Genomic DNA, 15,032 nt, shown 5'->3' on the forward strand with positions numbered 1-15,032 from the left:
AAGTGTGTAAAGGGGGTCACACAAGAACAGTTCTGGCAGGAGAGTATACCAGACACATTTTATGTATTTTTATATTGGTGTGGTGAAATAGTTCCTTGTTGAACGTAAAGAAGTAAATAAAAAAGTTTACCAGGCAAATTCAAGTTTGCAAGTATGTAAAGAAGCCACATGAGAAAGTCCTGGGAGTGAACTGTGACACCAGGAGGAAGGAGCTATCCTCTTGGGCTATAAAGAACTATGGTTGTGTATTTGATTCATTGTGTTGGTGAAGAGAACCATGGGAAAGGGAGCCATCCCTTGGAACTGTGAACTTTTGTGCTGGAGTTACATTTTTCATTTGATCTTGAACATTTGTGCACCTTCAAGCCCCAAGACATTATCCTTATCACATTAGAGTTACTTGTAGAATGTGAGGGCTAGGATAGGATTTCAGACACAGGACATTGGGGGTCATTACGACCTGGGCGCAAAGGGATAACGGGCACCGGTAATGACACTGGTGCCAGTAATGCCTTTGCGCCCTATTCCGAGGTCCCTTTGCGGGTCCCTACCTTAACACCTGGTTTTACCAGGCGTTATGGACGGGACCCGCAAAGGGATACCGGGGGTCATTAACGGTACTGCAATTTGAGTTACCGTTATTGACCCCTTCCCCCTTCCCATTGAGCCCTATGGGGTCTCAAATGGGAATGGGGAATGGCTTTTCAAATGGGGATTTACCGGACCCACAAAGGTCGGGATAGACCGGTAAGTCCCCATACCACCAAGTCAGTGGTGGTACCGGTAATGGTGCTAGTCATGGCGCTAATAGCTAATAGCTAATAGCTAATAGCGCCATGACTAGCACCAACCTCGGAATGAGGGCCATTTTGTTTTGGACATCTTAACATGGGACAGCCACTTCATTTTTTGGTTGTGGTAGGGAAATACCTATTAGGGTTGGGGTAGCTAGGGATTTCCCAACCCCCTTTTATTGTAAATAAAAGTTTATAGGCAAAACTTTGAGCTCTATGTGCCTGTGCCTCATTCCTGGCTCCTCACACTAGTGAAAGCCCAAGCTTGCTTTCTAATACCATGGTGACCTCACCCTTCACTGGAGACAAAGTAGAAAACTCATGGTTCATACAAGAAAGTGGGGTCAGGGGTGCCGTGGAATACAGTTTAGACCATCTACAGTTATGCATGCAGCAAAGCTCTGCTCGACTCAAGGCGTGGACTCCAGGGTAGAAAATGACCATCTTTATATATTTATTCTGATTCTACTCACGCTCGACCCCTAATGCTATTCAATCTGACCTCTGCCCCTGGGGTCTCTTGCCGAGAGACCATTTGCAGATGACTCCATTTACAGTGTGTGTGTTTCAAGCAACCAACATACCAGATCTTCCATTCCCCCCTTTACGCGCAGCCCCGCACCTTCCGCTCATCCACTTCTCGCTGTTTGTTCTATAAACCATTCCCTTGCTGCTTCCCTTGCCCTTCTATACATCCCAAGCCTTCTCTGTGCTCGACTCCCACTTGCTAAATCAGCCCCTTCTTCTCTACTTGATACTCAAAGGCTTGAAGTGCTCTGAAGTGCCTGAAAGGTGACATGCAGCACTACACAATGCATCAACAATTAACGTACATAACATACATGCCAACCCTCCCGATTTGGGGGTCAGGGGGAATCCCGATGTTCTCAACAAAAAATGAGCTCTTTTTTTTTAACTTTGTCCCTCATAAAATATATATAACTCCCAATTCAATCCAATGGGAAAATTAAATACTCCTGTTTACTTTTACAAAAGCTACCTCCCAGCTGCTGCCGAATGTTGGCATGCATGCATGGAGCTGTGGCTTGCTGCGTGCAGATGGCGGAGGATGCAAGAACCCCCGGCCTGTGTTCCGCAGTCCTTACACTGCAGTATGAGGGTGGCGGGAGGCCGGATTGGAGTGGGGCATAACATTGTCTCAGACACCAATGAAATGATGTCCCACAGTTGCAAATGGCAATTCATTCCTTTTGTGACAGACTGTTTGATTAGTACCGAAGGGGCAGATTTTTGATACAATGTGATTAAAACTGTGCATTTTCCAGAACATGTATTCAGTAACACTGGTCATTTTGTGTTTTTCGTTCGGACACTGACCTTTTGCCCTAAAGGCCAGACCAAGCCTGGAGGGAGGTAAGAGGAAGTGACCCACTCACCTGTGCTTTGGCCCAGTCCTTTGCCTCGAAGCATGTTCTGCTAAACGTGTGCTCCCCAATAAGTATTGCACATGTTCTATTTTTTGTTACCCAGACAATCCATGACTCACTCTGCTAGAAGTCTAGCCTAGTGTGAGAGTACATGCCTGCCACATACCTACAATCCATGCCGCGTGCATGTCTCAGTCTGGCTGAAGCCCACTCTGCTTTTAGAGTGAGGGTCTGTCTCGTAGCCCCCTCATGCCCTGCCTCACTCAGTGTAAAGCCACTCTGAGGGTGGGTCTGGCTTATAACCCTCCAAGCCTTCCCTATCTTTGACTGAAGCTCACTCTACTCTGAGAGGGAGGGCCTGGTGGAAGCTCACTCTCGTGTGAGAGGGAGCGACTATCCCAAACCCACCCAATCCATGCTTACCTCTGGCTAAGACTCTCTCTGCTATAAGGGGGATGCTCTGTCTCGAACCCTCCCAATCTTTTCCTCAGTCTGGCTGAGGCCCACTCTGCTTTGAGAGGCAGGGTCTGTCACATACCCACCCAATGCTTGACTTACTGTGGTATACGCCCACCTGGTGTGAGAGGGACAGCCTCTCTCATACCCATCCAATCCTAGCCTCACTCTGGTATGCACCCACCTAGTGTGAGAGTGACAGCCTCTCTCATACCCACCCAATCCTAGCCTCAATCTGGTATAAACCCATGCAGTGTGAGAGGGGCAGCCTCTCTCATACCCACCCACTGCTTTCCCCACTCTGGTACAAGCCCATGCAGTGTGAAAGGAACAGCCTCTCTCATACGCACCCAATCCTTTCCTCACTCTGGTATAAACCCATGCAGCGTGTGAGGGACGCCCTCTCATTCCCACCCAACCCTTGCCTCTCTCTGGTATAAGACCGTGCAGTGTATGAGAGACGCCTTCTCATCCCCACCCAACCCATCCCTTACTCTGGTATAAGCCCATGCAGTGTGTGAGAGACACCTTCTCATCCCCACCCAACCCATCCCTTACTCTGGTATAAGCCCATGCAGTGTGTGAGAGACGCCTTCTCATCCCCACCCAATCCATCCCTTACTCTGGTCTAAGCCCGTGCAGTGTGAGAGGGACATCCTCTCATCCCCACCCAACCCTTGCCTCACTCTGGTATAAGCCCATGCAGTGTGAGAGGGACGCCCTCTCATCCCCACCCAACCCTTGCCTCACTCTGGTATAAGCCCATGCAGTGTGGGAAGGACAGCCTCTCTCATACCCACTCAACCCTTGCCTCACTCTGTTATAAGCCCATGCAGTGTGAGAGAGAGAGCCTCTCTCATACATACACAACCCTTGCCTCACTCTGGTATAAACCCAAGTAGTGTGTGAGGGACGGCCCTCTTATGCCCACCCAACCCTTGCCTCTCTCTAGTATAAACCCATGCAGTGTGTGAAGGACACCCCCTCATCCTCACCCAACTCTTCCCTTACTCTGGTATAAGCCCATGCAGAGTGTGAGGGACGCCCTCTCATCCCCACCCAACCCTTGCCTCTCTCTGGTATAAGCCCATGCAGGGTGAGAGGGACCGCCTCTCTCGTACCCACCCAACCCTTGCCTCGCTCGGAAAGACAGCCTTTCTCATACCCACCAGATGCTAGACTCACTCTGGTATAAGCCCACCTAGAGTGAGAGCAAAGGTCCCGCCCATAACCACCCAATGCTTGTTTCACTCAGACCGAAGCTCGCTCTACTCTGAAATAAATGGAAACTCCCTCTCAGACCCACATATTCTTCTTGCCTGTCTCTGGCAGCAGCTCTGAACTCTCTGACGTCTCCCCACCAAATCCTTCTCTTACTCTAGTGGAAACCACTCAGACAATTTTTGATTCACTCTGGCTGAAACCCAGGGATGTCATTTCACCAAAATACCAAGGGTAGCGGAAGTGACATCACATGACCCTTGACCTCTGATGACATCATAGGAAGTGATGTCATTTGACCCCACTCCAAAGTGACATCATGGGAAGCGATGAAACACAACCTTTCACCCCTTGACAAAATAGAAAGTGTCATCACATAGCATTGTTCCTAAGTACAGTAGGAACAATATGGTTGCATTATCACTATAATGTGACATACATTTTATACAAGAATGGACCACCATATGTATCATTAATATCATTGTGTATAGGCCCATATTACTGTGAATGCAAGCAGACGTCCATGGCCAAATGATAATTATGCGTTATTATTTTGCACTTCTGCTTAAGTGCTTTATACAGAACAAAAATACAGACAATGGGCCTCATTACGACCCTGGCGGTAAGGGGTTAACGCCAGCGTTAGCTGCGCCGACCCCTCACCGCCAACTACGAGGTCCCTTAGCGCCATGGCGCTTTTAACACCTGCTTTTAGCAGGTGTTAAAATCCATGGCGCTAAGGGACCATGGAGTTAATTACGCCACCGTAATTTACGGTGGCGTAATTAACGCCTTCCCCACTCCCATTATGCCCTATGGGGCAAAAATGGGAATGGGGAAGGGTAAATGGGGATTGGGGACTTACCGCCCCGCCGACCTCGGAATGGTGCGGTAAGTCCGCCAACCACCATGGCGTAAACGTAGTTTACGCCATGGTGGTAAAGTCACGGCCCAGGCGGTAACTTACCGCCTGGGTCGTAATGAGGCCCAATATCACCCAACCTGTGTTGGTACTCATTTATCAACCTCAGAAGGAGTTGAGGTGTTTAAGAAAAGACTAAATCATTGACTCAGCCCCTGAAGTGTGCCTGAAATAAACCTTTAATAAGTCTAGCAATTATCGTATAGAATTACTGAAAGACAAAGTATTTGTTAATCCAACTCTTTCTTATTTAGGATCACTGCTCAAAGTGTTACACTTGGTGGAACCCCCTATTTTTTCTAAGAGACTTGAACAAGAAAGCCAGCCACTCCAGAAACAAAGAGCCACATAGTGCTGGCCACAGCCCAGGAGTATAGACCTAAAAAATAAAAATAAAAATAATTTTTGTTTTTTTTAAGGGGTAGCAAGTGAGACCACAGGGGTAGCAAGGGAGACCGCAGGGGTCGCAGCTGCGACCCCTGGCGACCCCCAAATTACATCGCTGCTGAAACCCACTCTAGTGGTAGATGGACTGTCTTGTTATATGCACTCAGCTCTTGCTCCCGTTTGACTAGTCCAAGAAGGAAGGGAACCTGGTTTGCCCATGTGCTTGATTATCTAACACTTGCACCACTGCTGAAAATGGAGCAATTGCATTGATAATACAGAATGGCGCAAAAACAGGTTTTGCCACAATGGGCCTCATTACGACCCAGGCGGTAAGTTACCGCCTGGGTCGTACCTTTACCGCCATGGCGTAAACGTTTACGCCATGGTGGTTGGCGGACTTACCGCCCCATTCCGAGGTTGGCGGGGCGGTAACTCCCCATTAACCCATTTACCCTTCCCCATTCCCATTTTTGCCCCATAGGGCATAATGCGAGTGGGGAAGGCGTTAATTACGCCACCGTAAATTACGGTGGCGTAATTAACGACAAGGTCCCTTAGCGCCATGGATTTTAGGGACCTCGGAATCAGGCGGTAAGGGTCTGCGCTGTTTACGCCGCCGTAAACCCCTTACCGCCTGGGTCCTAATGAGGCCCAATCTGTATTATCTAAAAACGTGTGCACTATGGGAAAAAAAGCTATGCAAAGCTTTGATAATCTGACTCCAGGCCATGAACCCTCCACCCGCACGCGCCTGCGTGGCGAGGCCCAGCAGACCAGGAAATGAAATGCTGTTTAGCTGAGTACTAAAATTGCTGTCCCTCCGTTTCTTGCAGTCGGTCACTCAGGGCACAAGTCAAGGGACTACGCAGGTGGACGGCGTCCTCCCACTTTGATGAGAGGGCAAAGCACGTTGCCCTGTGTGTTTGAGGAATTTTAAAAAACAAACTGCTGTACTCCCTTGCTGCGGCCGAGGATCGAACTCGGGCCTTGCAGCAGTGATGCTCTCCCCCAATGTAATAGGATAATATGTTCTTTTGGCAAATGCTTATTTGTCCCGTGCTCTTTTTTCAATTGTGGAAGGCAAGTTGATTGAAATGTGCATATTTAACTCATTTCCCGTGACGTCACTTTGGGGCGCGTGCGTCGGCGTCCACGAGGTTGCTAACGGCCTTTTTTTTCTCTCCCGCCAGGTCCCAGCACCACGTGCACGGAGGACTCTTGTGCGAATCAGGGCGTCTGCCTTCAGCAGTGGGATGGCTACACGTGCGACTGCTCCATGACCTCCTATGGCGGTCCCGTGTGCAATGACCGTAAGTACCCGGCCTGGCGGCCTCGTCTCCTTGCTTCTGTAACTGGAAATGGCTTTCGTTGAGATGTTTGCCCAAATCATTGCACCCAGATGACCTACGCGCAACCGAGTTTGCATGATTGCTGTTGAGCTGTGCCCCCCCAAAGCACTTCAAATTCATAGTCATTGTGGTCTATGCCTAGAGGCTGTGCCTAGGCTTCCAGGCGCTGTTCTGTGAACTAGCCCTGTTTCCAGGCCTCTCTGGTAGTGTGTCAGAAGAGGATTGACCCGCAGACAGGCTGGCAAGGGCGACGGCCCCTTATGGGTCTTCTGCACACCCCAGTTAATTATATGCTCCAGGTGATTTCAACTCATTTGGAATATGAGCCCTGGTGGGGGGGAGGACGGGGAACATTACAACTTCAATTGTAACTCTAGTGTACTTCCCCTCCAATCCTGTTTAAACAATCTTTGTTCCATTTCACCCATTTTCTCCTGTGCTAAGATTTCTTTTAAATACTTACTGTGGGGGGGCCCTCCTCCGGTCACCTGGGCGGGGCTCCGTAGGCGTGGGGACTGCCCATTGTAGGTCCTGGAGCTGCCGACACGCAGCGGACCACAAACAGGGATCACCCTGTACAGCCCGGGTCACCGGGTAGTTTCTTCCTTGCTGGGTCCACCCAACTCTGGGCGGTCTCAGCCATGGGGACACGCAGGCCGGGCTGCCGAAGTAGGCCATGATCATGTGACCGCCAAACCCAATAAGGACACACAGACACAAGTTGCCGTTTCCTGGGACTCTGCTGCACTACCTCCTGCGTGCCAGCAGAGCCCCTTTTATTAGAGAGGCGTCATGACATAGTCACGATGCTCTCTCACATCCGAACCACTAGACCAATACGCAACATCCCTCCTTTATTATAACAAAAAAAATCACCCATCACTGCAAACAGCTACATTCTACTGGGTCTAACTTGGTGCATTCCAGTCCGGGCACCCAGTGTCCTTCTACATCATCACTACAAACATTTGATGCACTCCAGTCCAAACACCCCCCAATAGCAATCCCCACTCTTAACTTTTAGCACTGCAAACAAACAGGTGTGTTCTAGTCCGCACACCACAGGGCCCGGCCACGAGCTAGTTTAACTCAGGAAATCCCCGGATCGAACTGGCCAGTGGTGCTGCTGCATGACACGAACTTCCGCCACTTGGACCGCAGCCACTCTCTGAGTCTTTTTCCCTTTCGACTCACTCCCCCCCAATGTCCCCGCCATGCTGGCCGGTGTTGGGGTGAGGCGCACCCGTGCAAAGTGATCCACCTTCCCGTACTTCCGTCAGAGGTGCCCTTTCGCCGGGCAGTCCTGCGGGTGTGGAAGATCCCACCCGCACTGATGGCATATTGTGGCATTGGAGTCTCTCCTTGGCCAGTCTGCCCTCCTCATCGGCTTTCCACCTTGCCACTTTCCGACCGCTTCCATCTCCTCTACCTTGATCTGCTGCATGGGGGCCTCCAGCTTGAGGTGGTGTCTGGATGAATCCATGCCTGAGGCCCGCACCTCTGCCAGTTCCTGGCCACGGCCAAAATCTAGTATCCTGTCGAGGGTCAGCGCTGGGCCCCTCAGGACTTGCCTGCATAGCTTCGAGGAGCTGCAGCCATAGATAATCTGCGCTCTGATCTCATCCTCCTCGAAGTTTCACAGGTCACAGGACAGTGCAATGCCACGCAGCTTCCCATGGAATGCATCGAGGCTCTCACCTTCCTCTTGTATCGCACATCTCATCCTGAACCATTCATAGTCCCTGTTGACCATGGGTCGGAAGTATTCGTTCAGGGCTGCGATGGCTGCAGCATATGACTGATTTGCAGGCCTTAGAGTCTTGAATAGCCTCTGAACAGCTAGTCCAGCAGAGTACAGGAGTATTGGGCGTTTGGCTGCATCCTTGATTTCCACCGCCTCAAAATGCAGCTCTAGATTTTCCACCCAGGCTGTCCACCGGGGCCCCAAACTGGCAGGCGAACCCATCACGCCAAAGTGATGTAGTGGTGCAAGCTAGCCCCGACATAGCCATTCGTTGTCGTCTTCTGCCATGGTGACGCTGGGCCGGCACCCGATGTGTATATGGCATGTGAGTTTTAGGGTGCCTGCCTGCTTTGGTGTATGTCTTTGAGGGCGTACCAGCACTCCCCCGGGGAGTCGCTACCCTTGGGGTCCAGTACTTGGAGGATGCAGGTGGTACAAAATCCTGTTACTTGGCCTTCAGTGCCAATGTCCCAGAGGGCGCTCAAGCACTCCTTGTGGAGTCGCTACCCTGTGGGGAGCCTGGGGTGGGGGTGGGCACTCCTGGAATGGCTACTGACCCCTGAGCCATTTTAGAGTCCTGGGCACCCAGGCCCTAAATGAACCACCACGCTCCTTTCCTTATTTTCCAGATAGCCCATTGTCTTTGGGCTGCCTGGGACCCACCCTGCCAGAGTCAGGTGCTTCTAGATTTTCACCCTTTTGCTGGCCTGGGTACCAGGAGGGCTGCCTACCCATTCCAGGGACGTTTTCTGGTGTTTACCTCCCTCGAAATCTTTGCTGACTGTTAGCCCCGCCCCTTGCCTTTGTTGATGGGACGAACAGTGATTAGGCCACGCCCTTTTCTGGGCCACTTCACTGGCCTCAATATCGCTAAAACTTTAGTTTTTCCTCTTATGCACGCCGGTAAGCCCGGGTGCTGGCAGCTCCTCGCCGATGCAGGGGTACGTGAGTAGGATTCTCTACCCGTCACGCATCCCCCACTGCGGATGCAGGCCGTCACAGGCTCCACCCCTTTCCTTTGTCCTGGGGCGAGCCTTGTCACATGGTCCTGCCAGGGGTTTCTTCCTTGCGTGGCCGCCGCCGCAGATGATAGCACCCTTTTTTAAAGGGTGGGACGACCAGCGCAGGCACCAAACATCCGGTGCTTCTGCCGACTTCCAAATGGCCGACGCTGCTCCTGGAGTGGGCACGGCCGCGGGCTGCGACTGCACATGTGGATCCGTGGCTCTGCCCCCCACCTTGTGAGATTCGAACACAGGAGTCCGTGAGTGCACCCTCTGGGGATCACCCCCAAGCGGGCACATGAGGGGGCGAGACCTCTTTGTCGCCAATGTGGGGGGGCCCTCCTCCGGTCACCAGGGCGGGCCTCCGTAGGCACGGGATCTGCCCAGTGTAGGTCCTGGAGCTGCCAACACGCAGCAGACCACAAACAGCGATCACCCAATACAGCCTGGGTCACTGGGTAGTTCCTCCTTGCTGGGGGCACCCAGCTCTGTGCGGTTCGGCCGTGGGGACACCCAGGCCGGGCCGCCGAAGTAGGCCACGATCACGTGACCCCCAAACCCAATAAGGACACACAGACACAAGTTGCCGTTTCCTGGGACTCTGCTGCACTGCCTCCTGAGTGCCAGCAGAGCCCCTTTTATTAGAGAGGCGTTATGACATAGTCATGAAGCTCTCTCACATACGAACCACTAGACCAACACGCAACACTTCCTTGTGTTGCCTCTTATTCTTCGATATCGGGTAGTGCCCTTCTGCCGCCATGTTGGGCACAAGAAAGGGTCCTTGCAGCTCGCAGAAGCAGTGCAGTTGTGCCTGCTCGCCCTGCTATGCCACAGCACCGTCCCGCGGGGCTGATCCCAACCCCAGTGTATGCGCCCCCTTTGCCCTGATGGCCCCACAGACATTGGAGGCCAGAGCTAAGGGTGGGTGGGCCGCGTGAGACATGCAAGCCCCCTGACATTGACTCCTTGCAGAAAGTAGTCCCAGCCTTCAGCCACACTCTGGGACCCGTTTCAGGGTGAGGGTGGGGGGGGGGTCTGTTTGAAGACTGGGTCTTAGTCAACCTCTGAACAGTCCAGCCCCATGTCCCCCCTGAGCCCCTGAAAACCCCACTCCTCCCGGACCAGTACACCCCATAAAAAGGAGGCAGTTGGTTGCGCCTGAGTGTGCGGTCTTGGCTCCTCAGAGGCTGCGGCCAAGCATTGCCCTTGTTTGCCACATCCCTGCTGTCCCCATGACTTCGTGTCTCGAGCCAAAGCGTTGGGTGGCACCAGGCCTTCCTGGTCTGGCCCCAACATCCCTTGCTTACCGCAGCACCACAGGTGACATCGCAGATGTTCATCTAGTTGTCATGGCAACCAGCACAACAGGTGCACCTCTCTCTGGCGGGCCAGTGGCATCTTCCTCGGCGACCTTGCGTGACTGCTGCTTGGCCCCAGCCGCTTTCCCTGGAGGCCGGGGGGGGGGGGGCGAGCATGTTGTAGCTCCCCCTACCTCGTATCCCTTTCCACTTATGCACTCCTGTCAGTCAAAAGCCTGCAATTTGTCATCAGGCTTTTCCCGACTCTAACAAGCCCCCCTTCTCCCCTCCTGCACCAGGGTACAGGATGTTGCTGTTGTCTTCAGCCATCCACCGGAGAAAGGATGAGGGGGGAAGCGCGCATTGTCATTCAAGGGAAGGCGCGGGAAGGGGTTTAGAATGAATGATTCCTGGCAGCAGGTGCAGGGGGGAGGGGCCGGGGGTCTACACCATGATCAGCAGCGGGAGAACAGACTCGTACTCTGCGCGGATGGATGTGTGGGTGGATGGATGCAATGGTCCTCTGGATGGAGACAGGTTGCATATGCAGGCCCGCGCCGGGTCATTCGCGGCCGTGGGCACATATCTTGTCACCCACGGTCTTATGGGCAGCCCTGTGCACCTCATCACTCAAGGCCTTAGGGACCTACCTGTCGAGACAGACCATGGGGGCTCAGTTGTACCCACGTTCATACTAGACCTTTGGGACACACCTGTTCAGGCAAGGCCTTAGGGAAACACCTGTTCAGCTGGGGCCATAGGTGGATCCCCACTAGTCCAGAGTCTTAGGGACACACCTGTTTTGCCTGGCACCTGGGGCCATGCCTCCTAAGCAAGGGGGTTACAGAAACGCATGTTCAGCCTGGGCCTTAGGAAAGCACCCATTCAGTCATGGGGGTGCAACTGCTCAGGCATGGGCTTAGGGAGAGCAAAGAATACACAAGGCCTTAGGAAAATATCTGTTTAATATCTGTTCAACCAGGGCTCTAGAGACACCCCTGTTCAGCCAGGGCTCTAGAGACACCCCTGTTCAGCCAGGGCTCTAGAGACACCCCTGTTCAGCCAGGGCTCTAGAGACACCCCTGTTCAGCCAGGATTTTAAAGCTATCCTTGTGCAGCTGGGCCTTTAGCGACACGCCGATAGGTCCAGGGCCTAAGGGACACACCTGTTTAGCCAAGGCCCTTAGGGACATGTCTGCTAAGCCAGGTGCTTAGAGAAAGCCCTGTTAGCCCAGGGCTTTAGGGAAACATCTATTCCGACAGGGTCTCAGGGAAACAGGTGTTCAGACAGGGCTTCAGAGACAGCCCTGTTCAGCCTGCACCTTAGGGACACACCTGCTAACCCAGAGTCTTAGGGCGCATCTTTTCAGCCAGGGCACTAGGCACATGTCAGCTATTGCAGGGTGCTATGGAAACCCCCTTTCAGCCAGAGCCTTATGGAATCACCTGGCCAGCCAACGCCTTAGGGATACACTTGTTCAGCCTGAGCCTTAGGGACATAACCACTACTTCAGAGGCTTAGGGGCAAATCTGTTTAGGCAGAGCCTTGTGGACACTTAGGCTAAGCCTGAGTCTTAAGGACACACCTGTTGAGCCAGGTCCCAAGGGAGATGTCTTCTGTGCCAGGACTTAGGGGAATTTCTGTTCCATATGGTAACTCAAGGGCACCATTGGTCAGATGGAGACTTAGAAACATGCCTTTCCAGCCAGGCCCCCAGGGACACGCCCCATCCACTAAGGTTTTGTGGACACATCTGTTCAGCTTAAAATCTAAGGATTGGGATCACTTTGTCTTACAAAAGTGCCAGAATGTGTTTGCTTTTAAGTAGATCCACCAGCCTGAAAACTACATCTCATTTCTTTAATGAACTATGTCCATGCCTTTACCTGCTGTCATGGAGCAGCCTTCTTTAGCACAACCAGCTCATCCCATGATTAAAACGCATGTCAGGTATTTACGAAGGATAAGAGTCCTATTTTGCAGCCTGCCCTAAAAGAGGCACTTACTGCCGTTGCCAGAGAGGGAAGGGGATCTTCTGGTCAGCCTCGTGCTCCTTCGGGAAGAGAGCCTAAAATCATTGACTTCTATGGTCCAAGCTGTTCCAGTCTGGGGGCCTGGCCTGCACTGCCAATCCCTACGATGAGATGTGGCCCTGCCTACAAGATATTGCTGAACTCTTCATGGCCGGGCACCGGGCTGGGTTCAAGATGCGGCAATTGCCGAGCAGTAGGTCAAGCAAGACTTTCAGGGTGCGGCCGCACCTGCTTGACCCACCACCCGCCCATAATTAGCAGAAGTCTTGCATGGCTGAAGGTTCAGGGTCTCAAAGAATGAGTGCAGCAGAACCGTCTCAGTGTCCGCGACCAGCACTATTCATTCAGAACCAGCGTAGCAATGGCGTAGCTCTGGTGTGCACAGCCTTGCAGACATTCTAGGCAAGTCCCTGTAGAGATTACCCTCTTCAATTTTTGTTTATGATAATTATTGATCAATTCGACAAGTTGCAGCAGAGAGCAAGCTTGTGAGCAAGCGGAGGCAGTATAGAGGAGTCCATGCGTGCGCCATGCATACGAGTGGCGAGAGAGCGATCCGATGGGTTCCCCGGGATCGCTCCCCCGGTCGCACCAATCTTGCATCCATGAGGATCTGGAACCTTTGGGATCTGCAGAGCAAGTTGCCCGGGGAGAGGTGGGTCTACTATTCCAAAAAGGTGTGGGGGGGGGGGCAAACTGAAAGTAACGTTAGAGGTGATGGAATAGGTCAAATTCCCAAAAGCAACAGTAATCTTCATAGTGTATGTTAGGGAGAGCCGCTGTGGCTGCCGCTTGCAAGACACACGTTGGCACTATCCAAACAACTGCACAGGAATGTCAGTGAGATTTGAAGCACCCAGTCTCTTTACCAGGTCACTGTTCTGGCATTCGATGATGCTTCAAGATGTCCAGCAAGGGAATTGCTTTGGATGCAGACTCTGGGGGCACTTTGCATTATAAACGGGCGCTCCTCTTGGGAGCATATCAGTCTGTGTCCCCCAGTGTATGTATTTCTGGGATGGGCAAAGCACAAACCTAACAGGGACGCAATGGAGTGCTGTGTAAAGGGGATGCACCAAAGGTTATAATTAGGGTTTAGAGGTATCAGAGGAGTAAAGGGGATACACCCAGGGGTCATAACTAGGGTGCAGAGACGTCAGAGGAGTAAAGGGGATGCAGCCGGGGTTTATAAGTAGGGTGCAGAGGTATCAGAGGGGTAAAGGGGATGCAGCCGGGGTTTATAAGTAGGGTGCAGATTTTTCAGAGGAGTAAAGGGGATGCACCCGGGGGTTATAATTAGGGTTTAGAGGTATCAGAGGAGTAAAGGGGATACACCCAGGGGACATAACTAGGGTGCAGAGACATCAGAGGAGTAAAGGGGATGCAGCCGGGGTTTATAAGTAGGGTGCAGAGGTATCAGAGGAGTAAAGGGGATGCACCCAGGGGTCATAATTATGGTGCAGAGACATCAGAGGAGTAAAGGGGATGCAGCTGGGGTTTATAATTAGGGTTTAGAGGTATCAGAGGAGTAAAGGGGATAAACCCAGGGGTCATAATTATGGTGCAGAGACATCAGAGGAGTAAAGGGGATGCAGCCAGGGTTTATATGTAGGGTGCAGAGGTATCAGATGAGCAAATGGGATGCACCCAGGGATTATAAGTAGGAGGCAGAGGCATCAGAGGGGCAAAGGGGATGCACCCAGGTTATAATTAGGGTGCAGTGGTATCAGAGGAGTAAAGGGGATACACCCAGGTGTCACAAGTAGGGTGCAGAGACATCAGAGGAGTAAAGGGGTTGTAGCCAGTGTGTATAGGTAGGGTGCAGATGTATCAGAGGAGTAAAGGGGATGCACCCAGGGGTTATAAGAAGTGTTCAGAGGTATCAGAGGAGTAAAGGGGATGCATCCAGGGGTTATAAGTAGGGTGCAGGTGTATCAGAGGAACAAATGGGATGCGCCCAGGGGTTATACGTAGGGTGAAGAGGCATCAGAGGAGCAAAGGGAATGCACTCAGGGGTTATTAGTAGGTGCATAGGCATCAGAGGAGCAACGGGGATGCACGCAGGGGTTATACGTAGGGTGCTGATGTGACAATGAAACACATGGGGTGGACCCAGGGGTTTTAAGTATGGTGCAGAGGCATCAGAGGAGCAAAGGGAATACACCCGGGACTATTAGCAGGGTGCACATGCATCAGAGGAGCAAAGGGGATGTACCCAGGCGTTATAAGTAGGGTGCAGAGGCATCAAATGAGTAGATGCAGCCAGGGGTTATAAGTAGAGTGCTGATGTGACAGAGAAACAAATGGGGTGGACCCAGGGGTTATAAGTCTGGTGCAGAGGCATCAAAGGAGCAAAGAGAATACACCCAGGGGCTATTACTAGGGTGCACAGGCATCAGAGGAGCAACTGGGATGCACCCAGGAGTTAT

The 15,032-nt window shown here is 52.2% G+C and overlaps 1 protein-coding gene across 25 annotated transcripts in view; it reads left to right on the forward strand.

The window, feature by feature from the left end:
* NRXN2 (neurexin 2) overlaps positions 1-15,032 on the forward strand; it is a 2,524,532-nt gene that overhangs the window by 1,571,550 nt on the left and 937,950 nt on the right. For all 25 annotated transcript variants that reach the window (XM_069645062.1, XM_069645065.1, XM_069645068.1 and 22 more), the window contains one exon: positions 6,362-6,481. In XM_069645062.1, the coding sequence (XP_069501163.1) occupies positions 6,362-6,481 (120 nt within the window). The remainder of the gene's footprint in view (positions 1-6,361; positions 6,482-15,032) is intronic.

Source organism: Ambystoma mexicanum, chromosome 2p (assembly GCF_040938575.1).
Source record: "Ambystoma mexicanum isolate Mex_15411 chromosome 2p, UKY_AmexF1_1, whole genome shotgun sequence".
NCBI lineage: Eukaryota > Metazoa > Chordata > Amphibia > Caudata > Ambystomatidae > Ambystoma > Ambystoma mexicanum.